The 14,878-nt window shown below is 34.6% G+C and overlaps 2 protein-coding genes across 2 annotated transcripts; both read right to left on the reverse strand.

Annotated features, from left to right (window-relative positions):
• Positions 1-219: 219 nt before the first annotated feature.
• LOC133316424 (exosome complex component RRP45A-like) lies at positions 220-5,938 on the reverse strand. The gene is made up of 8 exons (XM_061518171.1): positions 5,671-5,938; positions 3,156-3,628; positions 2,939-3,053; positions 2,788-2,868; positions 2,502-2,690; positions 1,828-2,090; positions 1,100-1,158; positions 220-568 (listed from the first exon to the last, which is right to left on the reverse strand). Exons 2-8 carry the CDS (start codon positions 3,596-3,598, stop codon positions 378-380), a joined length of 1,341 nt encoding a protein of 446 aa, XP_061374155.1. The 5' UTR covers positions 3,599-3,628; positions 5,671-5,938; the 3' UTR covers positions 220-377.
• Positions 5,939-11,087: 5,149 nt separating this feature from the next.
• On the reverse strand, positions 11,088-14,313 carry LOC133316417 (probable serine/threonine-protein kinase At1g54610). Its single transcript, XM_061518164.1, has 8 exons — positions 13,876-14,313; positions 13,499-13,783; positions 13,012-13,329; positions 12,421-12,648; positions 12,080-12,180; positions 11,784-11,898; positions 11,398-11,706; positions 11,088-11,243 (listed from the first exon to the last, which is right to left on the reverse strand). Exons 1-8 carry the CDS (start codon positions 14,311-14,313, stop codon positions 11,088-11,090), a joined length of 1,950 nt encoding a protein of 649 aa, XP_061374148.1.
• Positions 14,314-14,878: the final 565 nt, after the last annotated feature.

Here is a 14,878-nt window from a genome sequence, read left to right on the forward strand (position 1 = left end):
AGACACCCAGTTGCTTTTTCCACTGACACAGCACTTCTTATTATGGGCAGATAGATTCATCAGAAGTAATTTATCTTCAACAACTATAGTGCCCTCATCTGATCAGCAAAAAAGTTAATAACGATGAAGAACAAGAAAAAATATGGAACTTTTAAGGGTCGAAAAAAATTACACGAACAGAATAATATTTTTCAGAACGAAGTACTTTTTATCACGGAAAAATTAATGATACTCCTTCATTGTCCATTGAATTTTTACAACGTCCGGTCTATTACAACAAAAAGGAAACTGAAAAAAAGTAGAGAGTAACAATTTTGTCAACAATTTTAGTGTTAATAAGCCAACTGACAACAGCTAATTTAATCATTTAATTTCCATTATTGGAAGTTGCTCTCTTTTTTCCTCTTGTTCTTGGGCTTGACAGCATCCTTCAGAGTCTTACCTTCATTGTTCTGCCCAGCAGTTAGAGCTGTATCAATTGGTGAAGAATCTGTCTCAATTTCCTGTGGTGGGTCCTTCGGCTTAGTCTCACATAATGAATCCTTTTGTTTACTAGGAGCTGAGGATCCTGCTTATTTTACAACAATTCTAATGAGTGAGATTACATAGTTGTATCTTCTCATTCAAAATGGATAATGAAATCTAAAAAGAAAGTCTAAACTCTAAAGGCAACAAAAGAAATGGTGCATACGTACACAAAACCCTCAAACCCCTCACAAAACAATAAATGGGTGGCTGATAAATTTTGGCTGGGTGTAAAGCAGTGGACGATCCACTTCTCGGCCACTCATTTATTGTTATGAGGGGTTTGGGAGGGTTTTGTATCCGTATGTACAATTTCTGAATCAACAATTTATGCCCCCAGTCTCTCAGAATATCTGTTAGTGAAAGTCACTTAAAAAGAATGTGTGGCAAATAATACTAAAACATCCAATTGGTCAATTTTATCCCACCACGAAGGAGAAGCCAAAGTACTATGGTCATTTCAGTGTTCAAGCTTTTGGAACTATCCCTAAGTGCAAGCAAGTAGAGCCACTAGTTCAATCAATAGCCAAATAACAGCCAAGATCATAATAGAAGATAAAAGAGAAGTTATTACCACGTGATGCTAGAGAAGCTTTAAGAAGATCTGAGTTGACACACTCTGAGTAGGGATCCCTGAGGAAGCGAAGGAACAATAGTGGCAAGATATAAAATGTATTTTCATTACATTTAAAAGAACAGGTATACTTGGTTTCTTCTTAATATAGACAAAACTCAGAAAGGAAGGACCTCAATTAATGAGTCCATAATAGTAATTACGAATTTCATTTTATTTTCTATCACTCTATTACGTTAGTTTATTTAATGCACTTATGTCCATTCTTTGAGAAACAAAAAAGATTCTTTTCAATCAAGTTTGAATTTGTTCTTTTGGAATCTGGACTCCTCTACTGCAATTTTATTTGCTTATTTTTCTTTTTAGGTTTCTTTTTTATTTTCTTCCAACATTCAATAAGTCCCACATGTTTGATCCAGTAGAATCTGACCCATTTTTCATTGAGTGCAAAGTACGAAATAAATTATCCATCCAAACTACTATAGTCTTCAGTCTCATAAAAGTTCATTTTTTATTTGATTTATATAAATCGTCTGTAACAATTTGTTTATACCATGGACATATGAGAGTACTGATTTGTATATATGTTAATGACAAACTCTCTATGCATACAGTAGGTCTTTAGCAGTAGCAAATGGACTGGACTAGAAACAACTAGACTATCAATAAATTTAAAATAAAACCAATCCAAAGGAAGCTATTAGTTCTTGGATTAGCTGATATCATACCAACTTGAGGGACCACCAACGAAATTCTTTGAGACTCCATCCCTCTTGTTACTTTGCACTTGTCCTGATGATGTGGCATCACATTCCATAAAATTGGCCTCATCTTTCAGTTTTAATTGGTCTAAATTGCTACCATCTTTATTGCCATCTAATTGATTTTGTTTTTCCCCTAACCTGGCAGGGGTACCACCTACATCCACGGCAACAGACGGAAAATGACGTTTAATCTTCCGTAGTTCCCTTTCCTCTTCGTGCATTGTAACCTACATCAATTCGGACAACAAAAAGAGAAATTGGTGAAGGATATGCATTCAATGTCATTTGGCAATTGAAACAAATGTGCTAAGGATGATAGTTTTCATAATGGGATCTAGACAAAATTTCACTTGTAGGATATTATTATTAGATCACACAGTTCACTGCAGTGCAAAGCTAGTAGAGGTCAAGTCATACCATAATCCTTCCTAATTTCTGTTATTACAACTAAACCAACCTGTGGTACTTTTAATTAGTATCAAAGATCTGACATGAAAATTAATTAAGAAGACTCATTTAATTATTTTGCAACTAACACAAAATGGGTCATAGTATTAACTAAATGTGTTGAGAATGAGAAGCATTAAAAGAAAGCAACTGAGGTCCTAAAAGGCTAAGCATGAAAAGAGAGAACTCACTGCTTTGTTTATCTTTTTTGTAATATCACCAGCTTTAACATGAGCAAGTTCCAAGCAGTTCATGATAACACGGTGGGAGATTCCTTCTCCCCCAGCCTTTTGAATGGCACAAACATCACCAATTTCATTAAGCGTAGCAGTCATGCGTCCGGTCATTACAGCCTCTTCCTGGTAAGTTGGATCTATGACCTAGAGTGAGAGAGCACCATATAAAATCAGAGAGGAGTGAACCAACCAAGCTCAAGAAAATCATGCATTTTTAAGAGAGAATTAAAAAAATCCGTACCATAAGATCTTCATTACCCAAAAATCCATAGGTGACAGCAATAGGAAGATGATGTATAATCAAAGGGACTGGGTCACGCACCTGCGATGCAATTCGTGTTTGGTAAAACAAACAATTCATGTTGTTAAATTGAAGAAAGTAACCAACCAACCTCAGGAGGATGCAATACAACTTGCTGACCATCTTCTCCACCCAATGAGCATTCAGGCCTCCGGAATGTTTTTAGAGCAGCCAATGCAGCTATATTCGCAGCATCAACAAGATTTCTAATTCAATTCATAACACAATTATCCATAATAATTATTAGATAATTAGGTAATTAGAAAGCACAAGCACATGCACAAGCAGAAGAGAATAGGGTGACTCACCCGCAATTGTCAAGTATATGAATATCAATGCGAATGGCCCAAACGAACTTGGCAGGAAGAATGCAGAGCGATTCAGTGTCAACAGCTCTGCTTTCGCGCAAACCACGGTCAATAATGCGACCTAATTCGACGGCGGATTCAGAGGGACGGCCAGGCTCAAAGGAAGGATCAGCCATGGGAGAGAACTCGGTGAAGATAGAAAGTGAACCTTCATTGGGTCTGTCTCTGTAAGGCTGAACGAGTTCACCTGTGATGAAACTCATGATGTGGGTCCCACCGAGTTGGACCTCAGAAGAGCCATCATTGTTCCCAAACTTGATGGTGAGGTTGCGATACTCCAAGGGACCACGACCGTCAACTCGAACCTTAGAAAGCAGAGCAGTCTCTATGAACCTCTTTTCGTTAACTGTCAATCTCCAACTATTAGCTAACCTCTGCTCCATGCCACTCACTCGCTATTGCTATTGCTATACCTATCAATATTAATAACTATCAACAAATTAAAATATAAAAGTGCATAACTTTAAGGTACAATTTAAATATAAATACAAAAGATTAAAAAAAGAAAAAAAGACCAACAATATTAATTAGTAACATGGAGGGACAATAAAAAAACTATAGGTCCTGAAAAAGCAGAGTTCACAACAAAAAATGCAGAACTAATCCATACCTCAGCACCAAGCACACAAGTCAAACATATTTCTTGTAAAAAGACAATGGGACCAGATCTAGTGGAGAGTTATAGTATCCAATCCATGACCCACACCACTAGTTAGCTAGTTTAGATTATCCTAATGATATAGAAATTTGGGTTTTGAATAAACAGAGCCAATGGATTTCTCCCGTGACAATATATATAGAACATATTGGAGTTATGCATGTCAACAAAGGAAATCAACTTGCAGGTTTTTTCATCGAAGCCTTAAGTGGTTTACTGGTCCATTTCATCAGTAACATGCTAGAAGCATTTTGGATCTATGAAATTTTCTAGCTCACTTTAAGTCAAGGGTGTAGCAATCCTCACGTCTACACTCAATAATACAGTGTGCTTTTGCTATTTATATGTCTTTGTTTACATATTTCTCTTCCTATGTCTCTTTCTTTCTCATAGGTGATTTAGAGTCAGCAGGTCTGAATATTGCCTTTCTTAAGCAAGTCTGAATTCTGCAATAAAATGCAAAATGAGTTTCATTATTTAAGCCTTGTCAAAACCATTCAACCCAGTACCTACCAATCGGTTTGTTCTATATGTCCAAATACAAATGTGTTGGCTTGATTTGACAGGTGAATAAGTTGGAGCATATTCAAATGATTTCTCAGTGAACTGAACCAAGCTCAATTTTCATGCCTAATTCCTTTTAAAAATTAAAATTTCACAAAGTAATCTAGTATAATAACTAACTGTCTAATGAGCATGCTCTTCACTTGTTTGAATCAAGAAAATATTTAACCGCATAAGCAAGAATGCATAATATTCAGCTTTAACAAGAAAAGTAAAAAAAAAAACCCATTATTCATAATTACAATAGTTTTGAATATACCAAACATGTCAACTACTCAGAATTGTGGTTAGTAACCAATTCATCCGAAGCTCAGAATGCCAGATCAACACAACAAACACTCTAGTCCAACAGCAAGATTACTTAAATGACATTTGATAAAATAAAATTCGAATGTATAAGACTACCAAGTTTTAAGAACAGTATATATTCTTCCCAATCATATATGTATGTGGTTTTTTGGCCATTGAACATATATGTATTCAAACACTCATTGTGGAGGCATTCATATATATGTCCTTTGCATTGGTTTCCAGTAATATATGGTGCCAAAATTTTATTGTCAATATGATTTCCCAGAAACTAATCTATTCGAGACAATTAAAAAATAACTTAGAAGTTCATGATTTTTATTTACCCCAAAAAGGAAGAAGATGATAAGTTTACATTGTACTCAGTTCTTGGGTGTTATGGCATCGGAAACCATGAGATTACATAAAAATAATGACCAATCTAGACATGTAGAAGGCTCAAATTCTAATTGTTCAAAATCTAAGATGTTTCTGACACCATCAACAGAAGGGAATTGCCAGCCAAACTCCCATGATGCAGTTTCTAAATTTTTTTAAAAGAAAGGACAGTGGATTAAAAGTGTGAATTCCATTATCTTCCTCCCAATACATATCACACCACAATATACCATTTACTTAGACTATTAAGTATCAACAACCAAAGAACTAATATCCTATAAAAAGCAAAACCAAAATACATGCCAAAAAGCACAAAATCAGAACTGAAAAGAGTAAACAACCATGAAATTCCCACCTAATCAGAACTGAAAATATGTAATTATGAACAATGCTATTAGATTCTTTAAACACATGCTATTCTCTGAGCTATATAATAAATTAAAGAGAAGTAATAATTTAAACTACTAGGTCAGACCAACAGATAGTGTGCAATTTTTGTACACAATAGATAAGAATTAAGATAGCAAGGGGAGAAGAACAACATACCTTGTTTGAGGAAAAGGAAGGAAGGCGTAAGAGCTGCAAAATTGGAGATCAACAAGATGGACCCACACTCCTCGCTTTCCGACTGAAGTGGAAGGTGCTGGTGGTGATGAGGATGAGAAATATAAAACGAACGCTTGGTGAAGAAAGGGAGAAGAAGAAGAAGAAAAAAGGGGGCTACGGTGGGGAAGAAGAACAAGAGGGTAGAAGGGATAAAAATGGGTTTAGGGTTTTAGGTTCAAGTTTTGTGAGGGGTACAAGCGTAAACTGGTGCTTTTCTGGCTCATGCTCACTCAATTGTTCATATTTCATGCGCAACCGAAAGCAGGGTGTTAACGAGCTGCCTGATTTTGTTCCCAAAAGGTTAAGTTTATATTTCAATAAATATTTTTTTTGTTCGTCACCAAATTTCACTATATCTGTTTTGATTCCTAATAAATAAAAAAGTTTATTGTGGTCTGATAAATTCAAAATGGACCTAATATGGGTCTTTTTAGAGACTAATATGGGTCTTTTTTAAATTTATGAGAGACCACAATTTCAACTAAATGAGTCCATTTTAAATTTTTTAAAGACTACAATGAGTTTTTTTATTTGCTAGGGACTAATACGGGAGTCATGAAATTTGCTGAGGACCAAAAATGGTACTTACTCTTTATATTTAAAGGGAAACTTCAAAAACTTCCTCTAAGTTTTTTTTAGAATCATTTACCTTCCTTTTCAAAAAATTTAATCATTTACACCCTTATTTTAAATTTTTTTATCACTTGCCTCCTAACTTAATTTTCCATCCAAAATTAAAGTTAAAGAGTTAGACTTTTTAAAAAATATTAAAACTACCCTTAAAACAAAATAAAAATAAAAATTAAACTTGACACCTTATTGCTATCAAGAGATAACACCTTGCATATAGACTTTTCTTTCTTCAATATCTTCTTTGTTCAATATCGTTGGCGGAGGTATCCAATTTTTAAAGATGGGAAGGAATTGAAGCTTTCCACTTTGTTGGGTTCGATTAAACATTTTCTTCTTTACACATCAGGTTATTGGTGTAGAGCCTCTGGAAAGCAACATACTTTCAGGTGGAAAGCCAGGTAAGAAAACAAAATAAGTTCTTACACATTTTAAGTCCAAATGTTAATTTTTTAAGTAGTTGTTTCTCTCTTATTTTTCCTGCTAAACCACATGACCTCACAAAATTCAGGGTATTGGGGCTGGTTTTGTGCCCAGAAATTTGGATTGATGAAGTTATAGCGGTATGTTCTTATGCTTTCCCAATGTCTTTTTCTTTTTTGTTATAATCCAATGTGTTTTGTTGTTTCCTAAACTGGGTTTTAAAAAATGTGTTACTGACTAAATTATTTCCTAGGGCAATTGCTTGAGCTTGTTGGATTTTGAAATTTGAAGTATTCTCTTTGATTCGTCGTTGTATGGATTTCTTCTGGCCAACATGCATGTATAATTACCATAACAAATCCTTGTCCACTGAATACTTTTTCATTTGCAAACAAATTAGTAGGTGAAAGGTTGTAATCTTCCTCCAGTTATTTGCTTTTAGATGATAGCTTTTTGCACCTGTGGTATTAAGTGTGAATGAAAATGTCATTTCTATGTCTCACTGCCGCCATCTAGTGCATGTAGCTAGTTACAGTAACTTGGCATTGTTTATTTCCAAAACCTGCATACATTAGCTTGAACTGTATCATGTAGTGATCAGAGTTAGAGGGGTCAGACCTTGTCAAATAAATGAAGTTTTTTATTCTTACTTTTTAATTTTGCCTGGTCTATTAGTAAATGAAGAAAGCAAAGTCTATATGCAGTGTGTTATCTCTTGCTAGCAATAAGATGTCAAGTTTAATTCTTTTTTTTTTTTTTTTTTAAAGGTAGTTTTGGTATTTTTTAAAAAGACTAACTCTGTTAACTTTAACTTTGGATGGAAAATCAAGTTAGGGGGTAAGTGATAAAAAAGTTTTAAGTAGGGGTATAAATGATTAAAATTTTTGGGAAGGAAGGTAAGTGATTCTAAAGAAACTTATAGGGGGATTTTTGAAGTTCTCCCTATATTTAAATGCACCAACCTAAATATAATTATTTACATGTAATTTGACTTATTTATAAAAAATAAAAATTTCATTTAACTTGTTAAAATAATAATAATAATAAAATTTTATACAAATAAAATATACAATTAACATCATTAATAATTTCATAAAGATTCATAATATAAAATAAAATTATTTCAAAAATTTATTTAATCAATAAAATAAGATGAAATGAATTGAGAAGAGAGAACTATTATGAGTAGTATAAAATAAAAATAATATAAAATAAAAATTAATATACTAGGCCAATATTCTAATTCTAAAGTCGAACTTTTGAATTGAAGTCTGAAACTTTAAATCTAGTCATAATAATTAATTTTAAACATGTAAGCGCGACAGCTTCACTAACCATATCAAAAACTCGTGAAAGGTACTTAATTTATTTACCACCCGTAACTGAGAGCCATTAAAGGCAAGAAAAGAAAACGCGCCTCACTGCACCATTCAAAATACTTGTGTTTTGTTTTTTCTTTTTTTTGCTTAAATATGCTTTATTCTTTAATTTCAACTATTTAAAAAAAAAATTATCTTTGTAAAAAAAAAAATATATCCAAGGAATATTTTTATTATGTTAATGCAATAATAAACTAACTTGAATATGAAACTCTAATAAAAAAAACAGGAGAAAAATTTGTTTACAAACTTTTTTTTATAAATTTTTATAAATTATACTATGTACTCCTAAAAGTACATAGTGTAACTTAGTATACTTCCGGAAATACATAGTGTAGTTTATAAATAAAAAGTTTGTAAATATAACTCTCTCTAAAAAAATAATATTTTCTATTTTATGTGAAAGGTAGAAATATCTAGTCAAAGATCAGTGACTTGGATCTAAGGGCTCTCAAAGGTATCAAATCATTATTCACATGGAAATAATGGCGTAGCCAAAGGAGATATGTGTGCACATTGACAACAAGTAAAGAGAGTAAATGCCATATTTATAGGCTATATCTCTTATTTATTCTTCCTACTCTTATTTTGCCTACTTCTTTCAATATCGTTAGATTACAATCTCATCAAATGGTAGAGATTTACTATATAAAATAAACTCATTTCTCTCTCTGAGTGCCTCTCATTCTTTCTCTCTCCTCCCCTTTCTCTCTCTTCAATGGCGCTTTAGCATTAAAAAAAGGTGCAAACTTTTTTTTCCAATTCATTCAACACAGTCATTGTTATGAGGATTTACATAAAAAATTGAACAGGGGTGTCAAGAAGAAACAAACCCAGATGCTCTATGTTATGGGATCAGGTAGATCTGTTGTTGGGGATAGAGAAAGCATAAATTCTTTTCCCACTTCAAGATGAAAAACAAGATAAGAAGAAGGAGATAAATTGATTCGATTTCAAATTTCAACAACAAAATAGAAACGTTACTGTAATCGTGGATTAATTCAAAGGAAGGGATTCTTCGTGGTTTTCATTTTTTTGTATTTTTGTGGTTTCAGTCGTGTTCAATTATATCAGATTCAAGAAGTTTTAAAAATTAAATTTATCCGGCAGAAGCCATTAATCATTGAATGAATTTAGATTCAAATATAAATTCAAGTTGTAAATTACACAAATCGATAGAGAGAAGGAGTGTGGGAGGCAGTAAGGAAAAAGAAAGGGGAAAATGGTTTATTTTATTCTGCAAATCTCCACTATTGGATGAGATTGTAATATAACGGTGTTAGAAGGGGTAGGCAAAGGTAGGCAAAGTAAGAGTAGGCAGAATAACCTATCCCTTTATAGAATTAGAGTGTGAGCCATGAAATTTTGGACCTTTACTAGCTTTTTTGGGACCCAATGCAAGGGCCATTCTTGTCATACTAGGATTAGTATTATTTAGAGATTATTTCCTTTGTTTCCCTTCTTGAATTTTCTATAATATGAGCATATATGATGGGCCATAGCCCATAATAGTATCTTTGTTAAAATAGTAGGGGTGGCAATTTGTGACACGACCCGCCAACCCGACACAAAATTTTCGTGTATGGATCAACCTATATAATAAATGGGTCGTGTCCGGGGTGAAAAAAAAAGAACAGGAAAAAATCGTGTCGGGTTACGGGTCAACCCGTGAACCCGCTTTGACCCGTAAAAGTTATTATACTTCATTTTTATTTTATTTTTTAATAGCAAGTATGTAAAAACATAAGTTTACATTGCATTTAATTATGTTTTGCAATTGGATTGATGGAGTTAAATGTAACTTATTTTGATTTGAATTAGATTAAACAGATTTAATATGATTTGAATTAATTCATTTTGTGTTTACTCGTGTCGGGTTGGGTCGTGTCCGGTTGGGTCGCGTAAATACATGTTGCACTCAAATTCGGGTTGTATCGTGTCAACCCGTTTATAAATAGGTCATGTACGGGTTGAGTTTTATAACACGAATTGTTAATCGTGTCGTGTTCGGATTGTGTCTATTCGTGTTCGTGTCAGACACAGGTCGACCCAAACCCGACCCATGAACACGATTTGTCACTCCTATAAAATAGTATAATTACACAATAAAAAACAACTCAAGGAAATCCAAATTTTTAAATTTTTATTACATGTTAAAACAGGTTTTAAAAAATCTTGTTCGAAACACAAACAGAGAAATACGCGGAGTCATACATTTTTGTATAATGTGCTGCCGCATGCAGTTCTAGTTTATCTCTGCTGGCTGTGATGTCCTTTCCCATCAAACTTGGGCAAAAGAAATACGCATTCTGAGCTTTAATTCGACCTCAAGTTCAACCTTCTATAGTAAATATAGATCTCTATCCTTCTCTAGTTATCCATTCCATTTCCTTTGGTAAATTTAAAAACTATTAAGTATTTTATTGGCTATGCTAATATGATACGGAGTGGTAATAACACAAACAGTGGAGCAATTCTAAAGGTCGAGTAAAACATTAAAAATTGGCAACTCAAAACCTTGGGTTGGTCATTTTGAGCTGTTTGTTCCAACGGTGCATAACTAGTTCCAGCAGAAAGCCAAAAATGTAAGAAGATAATAGAAAATAACGACGACTTTGAGTTGTGAATTACTTTGACTATATAAAGATCATCCCTCAGAGAAAATGTACAAAGGAACAAAAGAATAACTTCTCTGTCAATATCTAGCAACAAGTCCACACCAAAGAGTGATTACATTATACCTTAGCATCTATATTAGTTAAGCATCCATGGTACATATTTGGGTTCTTGCCATTAGAAACTGAGTCTCTTTTCCTTCTCTTTTCCTTTTATCATTTTACATTGGAGTTGGGACTCCCTTTCAGTAGACCTGTTAGATTAGACAGTAGAATAACTGCCAAAATGGAACACACACAAAAAATTCTCTTAAAGGTGACTTTCGTTTCTCAGATTGCTCTTCTTGACACTACGGAAAACATCTTGCATTAATCGCTCATGCTCTCTAAGCATGTCATCAATGTTGCCACCAGGAGGCATCAATGGTCCAGAGCAGTGGATCCTATTTTTCTTTGGCATATATCCCTGAAATCACAAGTAAAGGGCAACAAACAAAAAATCAAACAGTGTGTTAATCAGATAAAATTCTATTTTATGGAGAAGTTTACACATCACACGGTTGGCTCCATGAATATAGTAAACTAGAAATGACATATTGAAAGAGAAGGTTTTTCTTTACCATCCCAGGTTCTTGGCCAGACATGCCTTGTTCCTTTCTTATAGAAGAGCTAGAGAAATCTACTGCTGCCGGATTCACATGAGAACTTTGTGTCCTTAACTCTGGTTTCTTCCCACATGATTCTGGTTTCTTGTTCAATGAGGACGGTCTTGCTGCATTGCCCTGCATCATTGAGATAGAATGTGCACGGCCATTATGTAGAGATACTCCGGTTGGATCACCATCGTAGCGAGACTCACTCTCCTCCTCTTTCTCATCCTCATGGGATTGATATTTAAGAGGGGACATTCTTCTAGAATTTGACTTGCCCTGCAAAATTTAAAGTGGCCATGAGAATTGAACAAAATTGTAAATAATAATGACCATGGATATTTTCACAAATATACCAGCACAGATATATCTCCCCGATCTTTGTACTCTGGTGTTACCAGTACTTTGGTATCTCCTGCTCCCCTTAAAACTGATACCGGCCCACGTCCTTTTACAGCTTCAGTGTTTTTCCTGATATAAATAAATAAAGTTCTATGAATTTAAATGATACTTCTAAACGCAGCATTAAGACAATCAAATCTACTTAACAAGAGAAGGGTCGTTTATATTTTGTTCATAAAGAGAAGTTCAATAAGACTGTTAATGGATAAATCAGTATCTTCAATATCTAGGGAAATAAAACTTAGAATACCTGACTGCTTCCTTCTCTCGACGCTTGGCATCAAACTCCTTGCTTGCTGGAAACTTTGGTAAACTTGATGGATCACAAGGTAGGGGGTTTGTAGTGAAGAACTGGCAAATATCCAAGACGAACAGTAATGAGTAGGATATCCAAAACAGTTCTTACAAATAGAACACAATCAGTTTTAAAGGCTTCATTATAGTGAATATTTTTATTTTTTATTTTTTAATGTTGATGACAAGCTGCAACTTCAGGAAAGTTGAGGTCTCTGGATTTGAGCATGAAAATAGAATTAATTGCCATGCAGATGATGCTTATAAAAAAAATGATAAAAGGATGCTCAGAATTACCTCACTCTTAAGCGCTGAAGTTGCAGATCCTCGATCTTCTGGTTCTATAGCAAGGAGCTCATCAACAAGAGCCAATGCCGAAGAAGAAAAGTTTTTAAATGTTTCGGCGACTTGGCGGTTGTAAGGGTGTTGTGGTTTAAAACTTGTTGCATGAGGAAATTTTGTTCTCTGCCAATAGTCTTCAGATGGGGAACCACAAAGCTTAAAAATCTTGTGCACTTGTTCCACCTGCAGAAATTAAATGATTGTCAATGCTAAATTACAATTCATGCCTATGCTTAGTAGTAATAATGGAAACTCAAGTGTGTAAATAATCTGCCCATTTTTGCAAATTCTACAACAGTATAGTTAAACATGCAAGTTGTGTTGAAATTTTTTCGATGTAGCAGACTTTGTATTACTAAACAGGCAGTGGTGTTATGCATTATGAAAAGTTTTAATCAAACTACAATCATTATCTCACGCTCATATTCTGGTTAAAGATTGTGCAAAACTTCAACAGCAATGCTTTTAAGGTAGTGAAATAAACATGCACATTGGTACTAAAAAGTGGCACAATATCCAAGAATCATATTGGTTAATGCAAAATACCTCTGTTCTTCCAGGCATGATAGGCTTCCCCACAAGCAATTCCGCTAGAATGCAACCAGCACTCCACAAGTCAATGGCAGGTCCATACTCTGTAGCACCTAGCAAAAGCTCAGGTGCCCTATACCACAGAGTCACAACACGGCTAGTCAATGGCTGCTTTTTATCAGGTTCATAAACAGTTGCAAGACCAAAATCTCCAATCTTAAGATTTCCATTGCGGTCAATAAGAAGATTTGAACCCTTGATGTCACGGTGCAGCACACCCCGACCATGGCAATGTTCAAGCCCACAAAGCATTTGCTGCATATAACATTTAATCTGCAAAGTCCATGCATAAACAATTCAATACCATAAGATTACAACCTTGTACCACTCTTTTTGCAACTAATCAAGTTACAAATTTCTACTTATTAAAGATTCTCCTTTCCATCAATAGCTATAAACTAGTACATCTACTTATTATCCATAAGATATATCTATGATTTACCTGTGATTCAGTTAACTTTAGGCCAGGTATAGCTGCTATTCCAGCAAGGTCATGCTCCATGTATTCAAAAACAAGGTACAAACTGGTGGATGTTCTTGATGTGACAAGACCCTCAAGCTTCATGACATTAGGATGATCAAGTTGACGCAAAATATAGATTTCCCTTGCCATGAAACGGACACTTTCTGCATCTGTACATGAAAAGCGAACTTTCTTCAAAGCCACAATTTTACCAGTTTCAAGGTCACGAGCTTTATACACACTGCTATAAGCCCCTTGTCCAATCTGCATATAAACATTGAGTTTAATGAAAAATTTAATTATAAATATATTGAAATAAAAGGGTCCCCGGCCCAAGAAGTGATATTAGAACTAACTTGGTCTAATTTTTCAAATGAGTCAGCCCGTCGTGGCACCCAACCTTTGATGGCTTCTGCTGCCACTGAAGATAACCATGATGGCCATCCAACATCAACATGTCCTCCTGCACTACGTGACACGCTAAGTATTCTACTCATTAGTGGCTTTCCTTCACCTACACCAGCACCTATTGTCATACATCTTTGATGCTGGCTTTTTGTGGCTTCTAAGTATCTGTTTTTATCTTCTAATAGCGCTTTGAAAGACCCCCGAAATATTTGTGATGATGCCTTAGCCAAACGGGGCACTGAACCATCCATGCCACAGCCACCTAATTGGGCAGCTGAGACAGCAGGAGCAACCAATTGTAGTGAAGACTTGTTCAACTCTTTTTCTATCTCATATTCACCAATTCTGTCTTTGCTTGAGCAATCTTTTGAGCATATGCACCCCATATTCTTAACCCACTCTTCCCTCTTCTTACAAAAAGGGTGTTATTTCAATCAATCTATCACTGCTTTTCTTTTTTCTTTTTCTTTTTTTGTGAAAGTTGCAAAGTTAAGCAACTGGGTACACTTGTATTTTCTTGGGAACCCAGAAGCTCCCACCCTTTTAACTCCTATAATCAAGTAGCCATTTACCGTGAAAACTTGTATTGGGTACCCTTTATTTGGATACCAATGGAAAATCCACCTTAAGAAATCAATGGTGCAATATATTAATGTGACTTATTTCCCATGGAAGAATCCAAAAATTGGATATTACAGATTTGGGAAATATCTTCCAAAATTCAATGCTTTACACCTCCAGATTACCAGATTGCAGAATCTTAACAAAGACTAATCAAACACCAAATAACAGAAGAATTTGAATTTGAAAATCAAGCGATCTAAATGAATATATGAACAAGAAATATACAATCACGGAAGAACAATGGAGTGATTCCCCTCCAAAAAAAATATTATAATTTAATTAAAAACAGAGAGATGAAAAATAACGAAGGAAAAATGCTCGATTTCC

The sequence above is a fragment of the Gastrolobium bilobum genome, unplaced genomic scaffold (assembly GCF_033153095.1).
Source record: "Gastrolobium bilobum isolate Gb01-03AN ecotype WA unplaced genomic scaffold, APGP_CSIRO_Gbil_v1 utg19495, whole genome shotgun sequence".
In the NCBI taxonomy this organism is placed as follows: Eukaryota; Viridiplantae; Streptophyta; class Magnoliopsida; order Fabales; family Fabaceae; genus Gastrolobium; species Gastrolobium bilobum.

Bases quoted from the DNA above. Each gene is read 5' to 3' on its own strand.
- LOC133316417 (XM_061518164.1), bottom strand. From the start codon at position 14,313: ATGGGGTGCATATGCTCAAAAGATTGCTCAAGCAAAGACAGAATTGGT. The intron at 13,784-13,875 runs GTTAGTTCTAAT...GTTTATATGCAG, and splicing joins CATTTGAAAAATTAGACCAA to ATTGGACAAGGGGCTTATAG. The intron at 12,181-12,420 runs GTAATTCTGAGC...GATATTTGCCAG, and splicing joins CTTCAGCGCTTAAGAGTGAG to TTCTTCACTACAAACCCCCT.
- LOC133316424 (XM_061518171.1), bottom strand. From the start codon at position 3,598: ATGGAGCAGAGGTTAGCTAATAGTTGGAGATTGACAGTTAACGAAAAG. The intron at 2,869-2,938 runs GTTGGTTGGTTA...ATTGCATCGCAG, and splicing joins TTGTATTGCATCCTCCTGAG to GTGCGTGACCCAGTCCCTTT. The intron at 1,159-1,827 runs GTATGATATCAG...TCGCTTCCTCAG, and splicing joins GTTGGTGGTCCCTCAAGTTG to GGATCCCTACTCAGAGTGTG.